The following is an 18,036-nucleotide window of genomic DNA, read 5'->3' on the forward strand; positions in this document are numbered from 1 at the left end:
CACGTATATCAAATTTTCTAACCCTCTAAGTAGATAGCATTTTATTTATTAAATCCAATGTTATAAAATTACAATTTTTAGCTAGTGCAACATTTGCTGCTGCATAGAGGTTAGAAAATTTGATATACGTGGCTGGAGTGTTGTTTCTGAGACGAAGTGTTGCAATAACATCCATTCGATTTTTCTGTTTGGTTTTTATTACTGACATGATGAGAGTTGTGTAGAGCAGCGTTCTTCAATCTTTTTACACCTGTGGACCGAGGAAAATAGGAGAAATATTTCTGTCTTAGCCGTCAGCCAGTCCACGAAATATTTCTCCTATTTTCCCCGGTCCGCAGGTGTAAAAAGGTTGAAGAATGCTGCTCTACACAACCCTCATCAACATACAGAACATCAACCACCACAACCCTCATTTCTGATCTCCAAGCCATCCTCCAATGGGGCTCAGATAACCTCATCAACTTCAATGCTAGTAAAACTCAGTTCTTTCTTAATTCTCATATAAAAAAAAAAAAAGAACCATTCCCTCCCCCCCCCCCAGTATTATTTTTGATAACACCCAAATTTCCAGACAAGATGAGATTTCTCTTCTTGGAATTACCCTGACATCAGGCCTCCACTGGCATAAACACATCACAACCACTGCATCCTCAGCTTCCAAAAAACTAGAATTTCTCTTTTGCTCAAGACATTACTTCATCTCTAAACAGCTGTTAACCTTATAAATCACAAATCTGCCCAGTTATTGAATACTGCTCTCACATTTGGAGTGGGGCTCCTAAAAGCTCCCTCAAAATGCTTGGTTCAATACAGAGGAGAGCAATTAGATTGATAAATGATCCCTCTCTTACCAACTCACTCCCCTCACTTTCTCACAGACATTTCGTCTCTGCAATTTGTATATTCTATAAATATCTCCATGGCAAATGTTCATCTGAAATAGCATCAATAATTTACCCTGCAGTCCAACATCCTTTCACAGTAGACCTTGAAACCCACAGAACAAGTTTCCTTTCCTCCTCCTCCTTCGGCCTTGCTACTGTTGTACTACCCATATATGGTACTATGCACTATAGGCTGATCAAACCCCCCCCCCCCCCCAAAAAAAATTGAAGACCTCATCCACAACCTGTCCAACTAAGGTGGATCTCTACTGGACAGTAATTATTGATATTATTGTTATTAATAATACTGGTTATTAGTGACAGTGATATCACTGTTAATACCATCATCAATATCACTAATCAAGACTGCTGCCATAATGCATGGCAACATTCTTGCCCAAAAGGAGGTGTGCTGTTCATTAACTTACAACAAGACAATCTGATGTGAAGTCATCTGCTTCCATATACAAAAGTTTGCATAAAAGTAACCAAGCTGAGAAGATATTTTATGTTCATGCTTAAGTAAAGGGTTAAAACAAGAAATCTTGTTTATTATAATTTACTTTCAACCAATGAGGGCAAAAAAAAAAAAAAAAGGAAAAAAACCTATTATTATATTTTAACATTTTGATGACACACCATTTAGAAAATATATGACTTCTGCATTGATAAGTAACTTGTGGTATCTCAGTAAAATGAATTCATCTGTTTCCATATATGAGCTCATCTGAAATAGTTGTGAAGATACATCATATGCAAAGTTTAATTTGCTTACAATAAGGTAATGGATTTGAAATATATAATTTCTTGTCTATTAAAATTTATTTTTCTAAGCTTGATTGTACTAGAGGTTTATGCTATCTTTCTTCAAGAATGACGGGACAAAGGCACTGATCAAAGGCATCTTTTCACAAAGCTGTTGATGATATTAACTGCATTCAGTGTAATGATGTTCCATAGAGCCTTATATAAACATGGCTGGTTGTAGAGATAAGTTTTAGTGTTTAGGATGATCAGTTTAGATCCCCAAAATATTCATTATTGTATGGTATTACATTATACACCTAATACTGAGAATAAGTGTGAGTATTATAAAAAAAAAACCTACAGTTTTACTACATATAATTTTTAATTGATGCAACAATCAACTGATGATTCATGTCACATACAATAATTTTATAATTATAAAAATAATTGTTTTTTCTGTTAATTTCATCAATAAATAAAGGTAACATGAAGATTGTTACATGGGAAAGAAAACATTTTGGTTACCAATTTATTGTATATCCATATGTTATAACAAATAATTAAAATACTTGAGAACCGCAAAGATATGAAATAACATACAGTCAACTTACGTCACAGTAAGCAAACACCATTATAATTAACTCACTCACATAAGTCTCGGCCAAGTTACAATTACCAATGTTCCTCTTTAGGTAGATTTTCATTGCTTGGTGACACTACTTATTCCAGGTCTGAAATGGCAGGAGAAAACTATATTTGCTCTCCAGAGCAGGTTTTCCAAGTTACCAATTTAGCTATTTAGTATGCAACTACATTCCTAACTCACTATTCTCATCTTCATGCTTGTGAAGATGAGATTTAGAGAAAAAATTGGCATTTGACATTACATATAAAGAGTAAATAATGTCTCTGGCTGAGTAATTTTTCAATGCACCACTTATCTGGGAAAGAGACCTGAATATAATTCAATATGTGAAGGAGGTAAGCTTTAAGGACTAAGTTAGTGGGTTTAGGTGGAGATTTACTACCTCTTAGTGATTTGAGTGTTTTTAACATCAAATATGCAACTGCTCCATGAACACAAGCAGCTGACAAAAAAGCCAGACAAAAATTCTAGTGAAAGTTGGTCCATGAAAATCAATTTACTTAGTTATAATGCTAACAAGCAAATAGAAAACTCAATGATATTAAAAAAAAATATTCATCTTGTTCAACTGTTAAGAATAAATCTTTTAATGCTATGCCTCTTGCCATGAAGTGTGACTTTGGTCACCACACACATACTTTACAGTGATAATAGAAGCACTATAGATGGCATAAAAAACCAGTACAACCATGCAGCGTTAATAGAAGAGACAAGAAACCTGGTTTGGAATCTCACTGTAGAGGGAGGGGAAATCAAGTTCTCTTGGATGAATGTGCTTATAGGAATAGCAGGAAACGGGAGAGCAAATCAGCTGGCTAAAGAAGCAGCTAGAAACAAGTTACTCAAAATCTGCTATAAAAACACTTGCAGAAGAAAGAAGCCTAAACTTGCAGAAGAAAAATGGAAAACATCAAAAAAGAATTCTTGCCAAGCATCAGAAGCAGACTCTGGCTAAAAGCACATGTGATTTCTCCAGGTTTAACCATGCTACTAATGGGATATGGAAAACTAAGACACTACTTGCACAGATTCCATATCCTGGAATCACCATCATGCATTTGTAGTCCACACCTTCGACAGACTGTTGACCATGTACTTTACGACTGTCAGCTACTGGACTCCAACTGGATGCCCCTAATACAACACATCATCACTCCCAGAGACAAGTGGCCAGTGTCAAAACAGAGACTTATTGAAAAGTATTACTCAGAATTAATTAAATTTGCCAATAAGATCAACTTCCAGTCATCGTAATGTAACATAAATTACTGATATTGTATGAATTATGTAGTGTAAATATATGTGTATATATATATATATATATATATATATATATATATATTAAATATATATATATATAAAAATATAAATATGGATGTAAAGGTCAGAATATGTACATATAGATGAAAATATATAAATGTAAATATGAATATTGACACAAAATTGGAAATATACATGTTAATCAGTACTTGGAAGCTACATGTAATATATGCATTGCATGCAATGTGGCATGTATAAATTACCTCCTGGTAATTTATACATGCTATTGAGAGGAAAACACACAGACAAAAAAAATAAAATAAATAATAATAATAATAATAATAATAATAATAATAAAAGTAAAAATAAAATAAATAAAACGTGTGCATGCACAAACACACACAGTCGTTTTAGTTAAATTACTAAAATATCTTTGGCATTCTTATACTATTACTACTACCAATAGCCTAGTGTTAAACAAAATTACTTGATTTCATATATACTGTACTTTTGTCTCCTTAAGTCTGCTATTTAAAAAGGTTTCTTTTCAGAATTGTTACTCATACCCAAAATACAGTTATGTTACTCACCTTATTATCAATGTTAAAACGACTAAGATCTCTACTCTCTGAAGCTCGTCTATCACCGTGGGTCAATGCCCCCTAAAAGAAAATAATAATGTTATCAATTTAACAATAAAATTAGGTATTACCAGAACCTTAAAAAATAGAGTGCATTTTGAAAATTATGGAGACAACTACCGTGTTTGAATAAAAACTTTAGTTTAGTATAACTAAAATCTACAATTCAACATTTCGACCTTTATGTCAAGGTCATCTTCAACATGTGTGCTCAAACTGGAAAAGCACCTGCTCCTTACACCGCACAAAAACCTGATATGAAAGAAAATTTAAGGAATCCTGCGAAATCCTGATAAACCACCCAAATATCAATAGCAAAGATGGCATGAAAATTCCAAGGATCTGGATGGCACACATTCAGCCTACCTAATATGAAAGATTCAACATAAGTCAGGACTCTAGCCAATCCGCTAGTATTAGAAACTATTCCACTCCAACTGGCTGGAATGATGTCAATATATGTATATAGTAGACAACACAAATAATAGGACTCTAGCGTTGATGTACAATTTTTTATGTTTATTTATTTTTTTATTTTATTTTATTTTATTTTATTTTTTTTTTCACCAGAGGTCAGGCCAACAATTGTCGTAGTGGTTGGTCAATGTCTTTAACGAACCAGTTTGATTGTAGTATAGCTTGTTCCTGTGTATATTTGTATGCTCCGGAAGATGACCTTGAAAAACGTCAAATTGTAGATTTTAGTTATATTAAACTAAAGTTTTTATTCAAACACGGTAGTTGTCTCCATAATTTTCAAAATGCATTCGGATCAACGTGCAAGCCTAAAAGAAAGGATTAAAAAATAGAGCTTTCAATATACTTAGAAATGATAAAATTAAAAGAAAAGGACTTCAGATTCCATTTGAAGTTTGCAGTTCCTCCAAAATAGCTATTCAAAGAAGTTACTGTTGAAAGTTTTTTCACTTGGTTATACTATAAATTAAAAATGCCAAGAAATTACATTTTTGGTTTCATCCTATATCCAAGTGTACGCAAACAAAGTTTGCATGTGAAGTAATTTCATGACTATGTATATCGAGGCTAATGACTTCACATCAATTGCCTCAGTATCCCATAATGCAATGCATATATCATTATATAATGATATATAGAATATATAATAATGCTATGCATTATGGGAAGGGCCACTACCCAGAGGCAATACCAAGGTTATAATAATGCAAAAATCATATTTCCATATACAAGTAGCCAAAAGAAGCCACACCTTACTAAAATATTCAGGATTAGAGATAGATGTTGCAAGTTTATTCACTTGGTTATACAATAAATTAAAGATACCAAGAAATTATATTCTTGGTATAATTTCTGTTCTACAAACATCACCAGGGTGCTTGTAGAACAGAACAAGATTCACTGCTTTTGAAGAAAGGTATGCATAGGTCAAACCAGGAGAAGTTTCAAAATCCATAAAAAGAACATGTAGGCAATGTTGAAAACAAGAGAGAAGAAACAAGCAGGCTCGTAGCAGATATCTCCACAGAACACCACATTGCCAAGCTTTCCCCATATCTCGCTTTGAAGAGAATACTTTTATCAGATTGCTCAAGGAGTCTTCTGAGGTCATTTGCTGACACAACACATTAAGCAGAAACCAACAGGCTCATACTTCATGACATCTGGAAATAATTAACTAGTGTATGTAACATTAGCGATCTCTCGTATGCCAGCAACCGCATATACAGAGTTTACAGGGCAATGTATAGAATATGCACAATGTGCCTAATGATACACATGATTAAAACTATCAATCCAGTATTTTTCAATTTATAGATATAATGGCTGTTGGAAATGAAATGAAAAATGCAAATACTCCTGGTGAAGAACAGATAAATGTTGAACTGTAAATATTTCACATAGGGGAAATTTTTACAGTTTTTTCCATGGCAACTGCTCCAGTGAACTGGCAACCTTCATTCCTCCACTTTCTGTTGCACCTATTAATACAAGAGCAGCAGCTACCCAGCATCCCTTTACTGTGCAATTGCAAAATATGCTGAACCTGTTCTATTCTTCCTCTTTTATTCCATCCATCTCTGTCCTCTGGAACAGCCTTCCTAATGAAGTATTCTCAAACTACCACCACATGCAATTCTTCAAAAAAAAGCATCAATAAACTTCTATCTCAGTCCTCAACTACATCCCACATATGGCATTGATGTGCTTATAGATCCCTTGACCTCTGGTGTATGGGATCAATATATATATATATATAAAAATACAGCATGAAACTAATCCAAGCTATTTACAGCCCAGTCTAGAGATTAGTTCCCAATCAATGAAGGTGTTAAAAAGGTGATGACACAATATTCCCTATAATTTTTATGTCTACAAGTGAACCACTTGAATATATGTTCAGAAAACCTAACTAAACCAAGAAGGATAGCATCATGTTAAGAAAGAAACTAAACAATCTTTGATTTTCTGATAATATTGTCATCTTTTCAGAAAATCGATTGGAATTGATAGAGATGATAAAAAAACTAGACAACTTAAGCCAAATGGTTGGATATGAACTAAATTTTACAAAAACAATGACTAATAGGTCAAAAATTCCTATCTTGCTAAGGTAGAATCAAGATTGAATATCTACTAGACTCGACATATGTATGCAACAAATAACATTTAACAATAAGAAAAGTCTAGAAGTACAGTCTCCAGATTAACCAAAGCAGGGAATAATTACTGAAGACTGAACACCATACTCAAACTGGGTACTTAACAAAAAAAAAAAAAAGGGTATGTCAATGAGAAATAATTTGGGAAATAAAAACATACATAGCCAGAAATTCACACACATTAAACCATGGGTGTCCAACCTTTTGGCTTCCCTAAGCCAATGAGTAACGAGGAACTGTCTCGGACTACATATAAAATGTATAATATACTTAATTTATATAAGAAACAAAACTTCCTTTATTTTTAATTTTTTTTTTATTATAACATTAAAAAAAGAAAGCAGTATACACATAAAACTAGTGAGATATTTGGCCTTGTTTAAATGAAACCAATGCATCAATGTCTAGTTCGATGGAAGTGGTTGCAATTCGTAGTGAGCTCCCAAGGTTATCGTCAGAAATTTTTTATCTAACTTTACTTTTTGTATGCTTCATTCTTGAAAATAGTTGTTCATAAATGTATGTACCTTATGAAATTCACAACTTTGATGACGATTTGCATGATATTATTAATTTTTTTTAAAAGGCTTTCACGCACAAATTTTCTTGATTGTTTTTTTATTGTAATTTGATTTTCATCAAATGTTAGTTGCTGGCAGCAATTGCATCATCTTCTATTAACTTTATGAGTCCACCTTTTTTACCAACAATCGCCAGGGTACCCATCAGTAGCTATATTGGCAAAGGTTAATAAAAATCACTTTAATGTAATTTTTACTCCTTCAAGACACAACAAATCAAGAGATTTAGTTGTGTCTTTTAATGGAACCAAAGAAGCCATTTCTTCAGTAACATTATATTCATTATCAATACCTCTCTCTCTAATAATAATGGCAAGTTGAGTCATATCTGTAGCATCAGTACTTTCATCTATCGCCAGCATAAAATTTGAAAGTGGCAGCTTTACTCTTCAAATCTCTTTCAATAGATTTCCTTATTTCTACAATTCACCTAGCTATAGTTTGGTGAGACAAACCAATTTTAGAAAAATCCATTTTTTTTTATCAGGACAAATTATATCTGCAATGCTTTTCATACACTGTTTAATAAACTTACAATCAGTAAATGGTTTCAAGCTTTTGCAATCAGACTTGCTACCACATAAATAGCTTTTATAGAAGAGTCTGTTTGAGTTGTAACTTCCTTGAAAATACTTTGGTGAGATGACAGACTCTATTTCAGTTACTCTATTTTGTCTTTATGAAACATTCCTTGATATACACTGAATTTGGCAGAATGTCTTTCTGTATAACGTCTTTTCAAATTATAATCTTTGAAAACTGACAATTTCCAAACAAATCAAGCATAGTGCCTTGTTATTTTTCTCGGCAAAAAAGTACTCATTTGTCCACTTTTTACTGAACATTCTTCCTTCATCCACAATTTTTCTTTCTTTCTTTTTGGTTCTGCTTTCTTTTGAGATGATGTTGAATGCATGCTGGGGTAAAAAAATTAATAATTAAATAAGCATTTATTTTTATAGTATTAGTGCATTGTAAATGTAATTATAACAATATCATGAGCAAAAAACTATTTCATAAAAATTTGTATTTTCTATACCACAGCTGCTAAAAAATTATTTTAACTTATTAAATTATTTTATGAAATAACACAAGAAGCTCAAGTTTAATAATTAAAAAATACCTAAACATCTGTTTAATGACAAAACTGTCAATCTTCATAAGAAGATGTACATGTAAGTAGGTTGAAATATTATTATCCGTAATCACTACGCCATACTAGACAAGTCGCCTGATACATGCAAGTTTCGATTTGACTGTGTGTGGCAGGCACAGCAGGAGAAGTTAGAACAGCACTGTAACCTTTACACAGCATTCTGTTGTCACCCACAAAGTCTGTGCTCAAGCACCGCACAATAGTCATGAAAAATATTGCTAAAAATCACATAATGATGTTCAAAGTTTAAGATCTTATGGGGCCCACATTACTAACAGTCCAGGGCCACATGCAGCCCACAGGTTGGACACCCCTGCATTAGACATTCAGAATACTGTTCATGTTATTCAGAAGGTACTGAACATGCTAGACAGTCTTTAGTTGTTTGGATTCTGAGAGAGAGAGAGAGAAAAAAAAGAGAGAGATGCAGAAAACAACTAGATAAGGATTGCTCATGAGAAGAGCGGAAAAATTTGGGAGTGGATTTTGTCCAGCAATGGGATTCAAAAAAAACTGATGACATTTAATAGTTATTATATATCATCAGTTTAATAGCATTAAATGTTTCATTATAATGCTAGAATGGATGAATGTTTAACTAAAATTACATTTTAAAATTGAACTTTTTTTCCAAAATAAAAACTTAAAGGTGATGTATATTACTTGAATAAATATTCATGACATAAAGCTGAAAACGCTACTTGTGCTCTGCATGTTTGAAAATACTGCTGGTATACAGAGGAAGGAGCTGAAGCTGCACAAGACAAGCAGCACGAAAAAAAACGTAGCCATGTATATAATTTCAGGCTGTAGTCAATACAGCTTGTAAATTTTGCCGCTATTATTATTATTGAAGGGGGCACTTCATGGAGTCTGAAGACTCATTGCAGGAGACCCAAACTATCCACACAATCTATCATACTTCTCCTCGAACCCATTAACAGACAAAGTGCTCACAACTGACTCTGACAACCAATTCCACTCATTCACAACTCTTCAAGCAAATAATCTATTCCTCACACCCCTACTAACCACACCTTTATTCAATTTCCAAGATTAACCCCCTTATTCTGGTCCCTCTAGCCAAGTGTTTAAACATTTCTCCTACATCAATCCTATAAAAACCATTTAAGCAACTTAAATGTTTCTATCATATCCCCTCTTTTCTCCTATCAACCAACTTTTGCAATCCACAGACCACTTGCCTCTGAATTTTCTCCACTGCTTCCTCATCCCAGAAATCCAGGAAACCCAACCTGAGCACAGTAATCCAGGTGTGGACATATCAAAGCCTTATAAAGAGGAATAACAACTTCCTTATCTGTACTTGTTAATGTATTCTTCAACAGCCAAATAATCTTATAGGCCTCAGCATCCTTAGCAATATGCCCTCTAAACTTTAGCTCTCTGTCTACCACCAACCCTAAATCTCTAGCTTCGTCTATTTCCTGGAGTACAGTTCCATCAATGTGTTGCACAGATTATAATCTATTTATCCCAAAATGCATAACTTTACATTTCTCCACATTAAACTGATGTTTTTTTGCTTTGCTTTTCAGATTCTGGAATTTAGGGGGAGTAAGAGGATACTATCAATAGTTTGGCAAAGCTCTTTCCCCAAAGCATCTGCAGTTGTCTTTTAGTGAGAAATTGTGCATCCATCCTATGCTAGGATCAAAGTGTTTAAGATATATTTGTCCTTTGTTTTCTGGATTTTTGTCACAGACCTCATGCTTGAGCAAGAGCATATTTGAAATCAATTCAATTTTGTGTGGTAGGGCATCTGGGAATATACCTCAAGCTTTGTGATTTCTTGGTTACTGTAAATTCTAAATTCGAGGTTTGGACCAAACGTCCAGGAGGCATGAAAATTAAGATGTTACTTTTGGATTTTAGGAAGAAGAGACTATTGTTTTCAAGTATGCACCCACAAATGTTTCTTCTAATTTGTGCACTATCTCACCAAGTATTGTATCCCAATAAAAAATCAAGCTTTGTGATTTCTTGGTTACTGTAAATTCTAAATTTGTCTATGGTTTGGAAAAAGGTGGAACCAACAATGTTTCTTTGGTACTGCAGCTGTGGGGGTTAGTATTATAATGTAACATGATTTAGTACTTCATTGTCGTGGAATCAAATTCTGCTAAGGATGAGAAGATACCAGTTGGCTCGATATTTTCCATAGTGATATCTGTGATGGAGCATATGTCTGCCCATGTAAGAGAGTAGATATCATGGGGAAAATAACTGCTCCTATAGATGTTATTCTCCACTTCCCACTTAAACAATGGGAAGAGGTATGGTCAAGTCAATAGCAGCAAATGTTCAGGAGGCATGAAAATTAAGATGTTACTTTGGATTTTAGGAATAGAGACTATTGTTTTCAAGTATGCACCCACAAACTCTTCCTCTAATTTATGCACTATCTCACCAAGTACTGTATCCCAATACCAAGACGTAAATCTTCCATTATAAATATTGGTAATGGCAACTGCAACATGAGATCATAGCAGTCATCAGGGATATACCTATGCCACATAGTAACTGGATGCAGATAGTGAGTTAGACTTGTCCAATCTTATCCTTATGGATAATAGTGATATGCCATATTTTGAATGTCTCCTGCACTGGCTTTTCTGAAAAGGGCCCTGGTATCACCAATGTTTTAGCAGAATTCATGGCAATTCCAATTGTAGGAGGGTGTCAATTATTAATGTTTGGTGAAGCCACCTGACTTCCAGTTTTGTGAAATTTTGCTTTTGTCAATCTTGGATTTTCTCTTATTGGAGGAATTGTGGAAAGTCAGTATCCACCTCTTTTCCACAGGAAAAAATTTCCAAGATGTAATCAAATTCAATTCCATCAAGGATACTGGGCATTTTAATAGTTTGGGATTCCTCTATGGATGGATACAGCGATATTCATTTTATCTATTAAAAGGTCTGGAGACATTTCTTTGTAATTTTGTGGTGCTTGTGCCATTTTAACTAGAAGATTTTCATTTAGATTTAGCAACATTCTTTTTGGTATATTTTCAGGAATGTGGCTATATTCATTTTGTTTCTTGAATCTTTACTACTGAGAAGCAGACTAAGCCAGGTTCAAAGATGATGTAATTGTGACAAGATAGGATACAGGTGTGTTCTTAAGAAATGTCTCCTTATATACCTGTTTTTTACTGTTATTTTTTCAGCATAAGAGGATCTTCTACTAGATGTTATTGTGATAATATACTTTCTCTTTGCTTTCTGATATGGAATTCCCCTGCTTTGTTTTATTCTTTTGAATATCTTTTTTCATAATTTCACCTTTGACATGCTCAGGAGTACAATGAATATTCTCCCTCACAATGAGCGCATTTGGGTGTTTTGTACTTGCAATCATTATTTTCATGCTCTTTACTGTCATAACAGGCAGTAAAGGACACAAATGGCAGTCTAAACATGACCATATTTCTAGCACTCAAAGTAACACAAAGGATTCGAAATGTACAGTCTGAGAGGACAATTCAGATAGCCTGCTTTTATAGATAATGAAGATTTAGAATAATGTACATAAGGATGATATCCCTAATCAACACAATTAACTATTCTTACATATGATAAATCTTTTTTGATTCTTTATTTCAGTTAAACAAGGTGAGTATTGTTCTCTAGATAAACCAGAGAGGGTAGCAGCTATTATTTGTTAGACAAACAAGAGACAGACACCGACCATTTTCTTCAAGAAACAGAGTAACAGAATGAGAATGGAACTTTTCCAAGCTTTAGACCTGGAACTCAGATACAGGAGTTAAAATTTTACATATCAGAAATGCAAAAAGAGTGCAATGCTTGATTTCCATAGAAACCACAGATATGCAGAAGAGAAAAGAATTGGTTTTCAAGATATACTTAAACTGCAAGAAATTATATTTTTGGGTGCTATACAATAGATTCTGATTAATTCTGTTTAAGGACAAGTCTAGAATGTCTATAACTACTTCATGACTCATTCAATCAGTAAAACGAACATGTAGCTAGTTGCTCTCAGTTTTGCAGACTTTCTAGCAGGTGCAGATGAGACTGCTAGTATAGCAGGTCTTGTTACTGTACTGTATTTTGTTTTTGTAATTTTAGACTTATAAAAATGCCAAGAAAAGATTGAGACTTGCCAACAAAACTGTTTGTTTGTTTAGATTGACAGCCGAAGCAACTCAGGCTATCACAACAGTATATTATATATGTTAACTAATGGCCAGTTTACTGACAAAAAAACTGATTTATTAAAATTAAAAACCAATGAATCACTTTAATACCAGTCTTCCACAAATAGGATAAATGGAGTATCAAATTCTACAATTTTATATCTGATACAACAGCTAGAGAAATATAAAGAAAAGACACAAGGCAAAAGAAAAAACTTAAAATATGACAGCAAGGATTCAGAGGAAGCCCCTCAATCAATAGTTCTCTATTGTAACTGGACAAGGTGTATGTGTAAGTGCTGAAAAGTAAATTAGAACAGTTAGTCAATAAGCTTGGTCACAGAGAATTTAAAGCAACAGAAGAATGATTATTTCAATGGAAACTATAGTTTAACATTAATTCAAGAAAGCATATGACAAGAAAGACTGCACAGATGTTGCAAGTGCTGAACAATGGAAATCAACAAACTGCCAATCTTGCCACTAAATTCAAAAATTTGGTGCAGATAACATCTAGAATGCTGAACAGAGCTATTTTATTATGTTACATCAGATGCCTGTATTAGAAACATGCTGCTGTTTGGATCAAAGAAAGCAATGGATCATGTAACAGTGCTATACTGTTTCAAATATGTCAGAAACTGATAAATAAAAGCCATTAGTTATAGGAACAAGCACCAGGCCTTGATGCTTTCAAGGGATTAGAATAAAGTTTACCAATTCAGTATCATGCCAACAGAATGTGTGGACAGGTTCTGAAATTTTTTTTAGGAATTAGCTTATGAGTTGGGACCTAGAATTACAATAGGAAGCACAAAAAATTTTATTCTTGACAACCAAGCACGTCCTTATTTAGAGTCTCTGAAAAATGTTCAATTGGAATTTCTATCATCCAATAAAACATCCTAATACAATCAGTGGATATGGGAATCAAAATATCTGAAGCCCTCATATTGTGAAAAGTTGGTAAATTACAGCTGAAGCAACTGGAGAAAATCTATTGACAACTTCAACTGCTATTGGCAAGGAATAAGTAACAAGACTGTTCAAACTGTATGGCTGACTATGGTTTTGAGCATCAAATCATGGACACACCAGATACAGCAGACAGTGAAAACGACATTTCATCAGAAGTTACCACATAAGAAAGAACGAAGAGTCTGCATCCATTCATGATATTTTTGGATGATATTAGGAAAATAAAGATTTTGAGGACAAAATTGCAACAAAACAAAGGATATTTAGAAGAAAATGATTAGAAAAACATCATTAGAAGCTTGAAACATGAAAGTGATAAGGATGACACTCCCAACCTGGTAAGTGACTAACCAGGATGCTAAAAAATTTACTTTTGGATTATGACTATTTCATGCAGGAAGGAAGTCCTATATCTGCAATGCAGTCAATAAAAAAAATCTGACAGGCTATCTATCTATATGTTCACTGGGTATCTATGATGCCGTATGGTCACTCCAATGCTTGGTGATGTGCCACAACAGGCTTCGCCACGTAGTCTGTTGTTTGCTTTTCCGGAGGCCTCAACTCTCTGAAGATCAGTCATTCCACACACATCATCGATCCATCCATCTCATTGATGGCCTACCCCTTCCTCTTCTTCCAGGAACTTTACCTTCTAGTACTGTTCTGAGAAGTCCCCCTTTCCTCCTTTCGATGTGTCCAAAATATTTTAACTTTCTTCTCTCAATATCCTACACTGGATCGATTCCTAACAATGCTAAGAATTGCATGTGCATTTAATATGTATATAAATTAAATTATTTGTATGGCAAATACTTTAATTAAAGCTAATTGTTTATCAAAAAGTCAGTAATTGTGTTATTCAATAAATGAAAAAGCTTGTCCTTTGTCTTATGAATTTAAACTCTCTGTGCGCAACTTTGCTTAAGTGAGTTATATTATGCTATTACTGACGTGTTTCAATTAACCAGAATCCATTGTATTTACATTATTAATTTACAGTGAACTATATTTCAAACTATTTTAACCATTAATGAGACATGAACATCTGCATATGAATGGCTTGTTTAAGGAAGAAAAGAACAGCGATGAATAGAAATATTCATTAAAGACAAACAAATACTGAATAATTTACTGCTATACAATAAATTTCTATGGTATGGAATGCAATACATGTCATCCTATAAATCTCTAGCAAAGCATGTGTACATTTATGATTGGTTTGATTTAGAAAGGAAAAAAAAAATGGAGAGAGGTTGGATAGATAGAGAGAGAGAGAGAGAAGAGATTTGTTCCAAAACACCACCAATAATAAACAGAGTTTGTATATACAGGTGTCCCTCGCTTTATGTAATTAATTGGCTTTATGAAATAATCGCGTAACATGAAATTGCATAAAGTGAGTTGAATTTAGCATAGGTGAGATAGGGATATCTTCAGAAGGATAAAAAATGAAAACTACACCTGTGAGCAAAAGAAATTTTAAATGAATTATTTAAACGCATCTCGATGAAATGACGAAATTTGTGTGTTTTACACAAATTTTGTCATTTTTCATCAAGATTGAACGCTTGCTGAGGCAAATAACCATGTTCCTGAATTACACTTAGAAATGTTGCTGGAAAGTTCTCAGCAGCAACAACATCAGCTCCTGCAGCCTCACCAGTCAGCTTGAGATTATGGAATCCATGTTGCACCTTGAAACGTTCAAATCACCCAGCAATTGCAGCAAAAGATTGCACTTTAGGATCAGGATCTATAGCATTCAATTCAAACAAACTTTTCGCTTCAGCCTGGATAATCAAGGTGAATAACGGAATAGCACGTTGATTTTCATGTTCAATCCAGTGGGCCAACATCCTTTCCAATTTCTCAATAATTGGTGCCCTTATCTGTGTTATTTTAGTTGTCGACATTCTCATCGCATTTTTACAACTTTCTTTTATTTTCTCTGCTTAATTTCTTATTGTTCTTTTCAAATACCCCCCCCCCCCCCGCCCAGTGTTATAGCTTTTCTCTGTTTTTCAGTCTTGGAAGTATTTTGATCACAATTATCTCTTTTTACATAATGTTTGTGTTGCAAAAGACTCCAATAATGCAGCTTACTAGTTCTACACCTTCTGTGAGACTGACATGCCGCCTTGTCAAAGCGGTGCACACATACATGTGACCATGCACAGGGTGACTGTGAAGCTACTGGTTGCAATTTTTTAAATTAACTTTTTAAAATTGCGTTATAGCAAAAATGTGTAAAGTGATGTCGCATATAACGAGGGATACCTGTATACCATGTTCCTGAATTACACTTAGAAATTTAGCTTAGCATATGACTACAAAGGAACAAATCTATCAAATAATAATGTATAACTCCATGATTTGTTGGGATGTAGCATGATTTACATGTGCAATCACTGAGCACCTAGCAAGTAAATTGAATTATACAATTTCTTTTTGTCTTGTCATGTGTATTTCTTTCTTTTTAACTCATTTCTCTTGCATTGTTTGTTTTCTAAAAATAGTACTCTTTTATTTAATGCTGTTACAATCAGTGTACACTTTTTGCATATATATGTATTTATATATAAAATTGCCTTTTGTTTTATGAATAGTCACGGTTTTACAAAGACTAAGCAATCCCCAGCCCCAAATTTTCTTTTCTTTCTTTCTTTTAGCTGCACAGTAACACAAGTTTTATTGAAGCACAATGTACCATCATAAAACATTTCCTAGCAATCTATTTCAAAATAATGAATAAGAGAAATTTATTCTAATAATTTTGGATGATTATCTTTTTATTCTTTTTATCCCAAAGGGGGAAAAAAAACTTTAGTTTTCAGAGTCCCACCCACAAGAACAGCCTCATTAATCCTTTAATTTTCTTTGAGGAAAAAGTGGAATAAGAAACTGAATCTTTATGCAAAATATGCATGTTAGAAAACTTACTAATATGCCAATGAATATATAATACAGAAATACAGTACATATAAAATGTTATATTATAATTTGAGTTTTCATTGGTAAATGAAATCAAAGAAAGCAATTTGATTATTTTACAAAAGTAACAATAGCTATGGTGTGCGTGTCTTTTACATGACGTTTGACTGTAGGGAAGACAAGAAGGAGACTATCCTTCAGTTTAACACTTGAATTTACTACTAATATATAAAATCATTGTAAGTTCAATGAATTGAATGAAAAACAGAATAAACATACAAATTTTTCTTTTCATAAATTCCCCATCCCCTCTCAAAGGAACAGTTAATTAGAGATAAATAAATAATTTTGAACTCTAGAAAATAAATAGTCACAGTGGTTCATGGTACTAGTATATGCAGTGTAACTTCAATATTACTGGAGTTGAGGGTGGGGGAAGAGCTACTGATTGTAATCATTATCATTGCACAGGCACCTCCATGGAGTCCTAAGACTCATCATGGAAGATCTGAACTATTAACAACATATCTATTATACCTCTTAAGGCCATTAAAAGAAAAAGCACTAAACTGATTCAGATAGCCCATTACATTCATTCAGCACTCTCCAAAAAATTGAGTCTTTATTCATGCCCTTGCTTAACCACACTTTTACCCAACTTTCAGGGATAATCTCTTGTTCTGTCCCCTCTAGCCAAGTCCTGAAATATTACACCTGCATCAATCCTATAAAAGCCTTTAATTAACTTAAATGTTTCCATCATATCCACCCTTTTTTCACTTATCAACATCTATCAATCAACAAAACATCAATCTATTCTCATAGGGAACATTCCACAGAACCATTTAACATCTTGGTCACTCGAATCTGGATCCTCTCCACTATTTCTTCAACCGCAAGAAACCCAGGTGACTAGACTTGAGCACAGTAATCCACATATAGTCATATAAGGCTTTATAAAGAGGAGAAAATCTGCATGAACTGGTGGAGTTTGTCCGTAACAGTCCGAAAGTCACTGTTTGGTATGGCATCATGCATCATCACATCATTGAGACATTTTTTTTACATGAGGAGACGATTATGAGTGTGCCATACCTGGATATGCTAGAGAACAATATTCCCAGAGTGAGAATGTGGAGGGCCTCATTTTTCAACAGGATGGAGCCCTGCCACATTATACAGCAATTGTGCAGACTGTGCTCAACAACCAATTCCCAGGAAAATGCATAGGCAGAGGAGGTATCATTGCTTGGCCACCATGCAGTCCTGATTTGACTGCAATGGATTCCTTCCTTTCAAAGAAAAAAATCCAGTCCTTTGTCCACTGTGCCACAGAATAACAGCAACCACAGAAGCAATTCCTGTGGATATGCTAATCTGAGTG

The 18,036-nt window shown here is 33.9% G+C and overlaps 1 protein-coding gene across 1 annotated transcript in view; it reads right to left on the minus strand.

Moving 5' to 3' along the window:
- LOC150095842 (protein strawberry notch homolog 1-like) overlaps nt 1–18,036 on the minus strand; it is a 447,536-nt gene that overhangs the window by 137,684 nt on the left and 291,816 nt on the right. Inside the window, exon 20 of the mRNA XM_090408811.1 lies at nt 4,128–4,199. Within this exon, the coding sequence (XP_090264937.1) occupies nt 4,128–4,199 (72 nt within the window). The remainder of the gene's footprint in view (nt 1–4,127; nt 4,200–18,036) is intronic.

Source organism: Typopeltis vanoorti, chromosome 19, assembly GCF_054136105.1.
Source record: "Typopeltis vanoorti isolate ZY-2024b chromosome 19, IOZ_Tvanoo_1.0, whole genome shotgun sequence".
Taxonomy (NCBI): domain Eukaryota; kingdom Metazoa; phylum Arthropoda; class Arachnida; order Uropygi; family Thelyphonidae; genus Typopeltis; species Typopeltis vanoorti.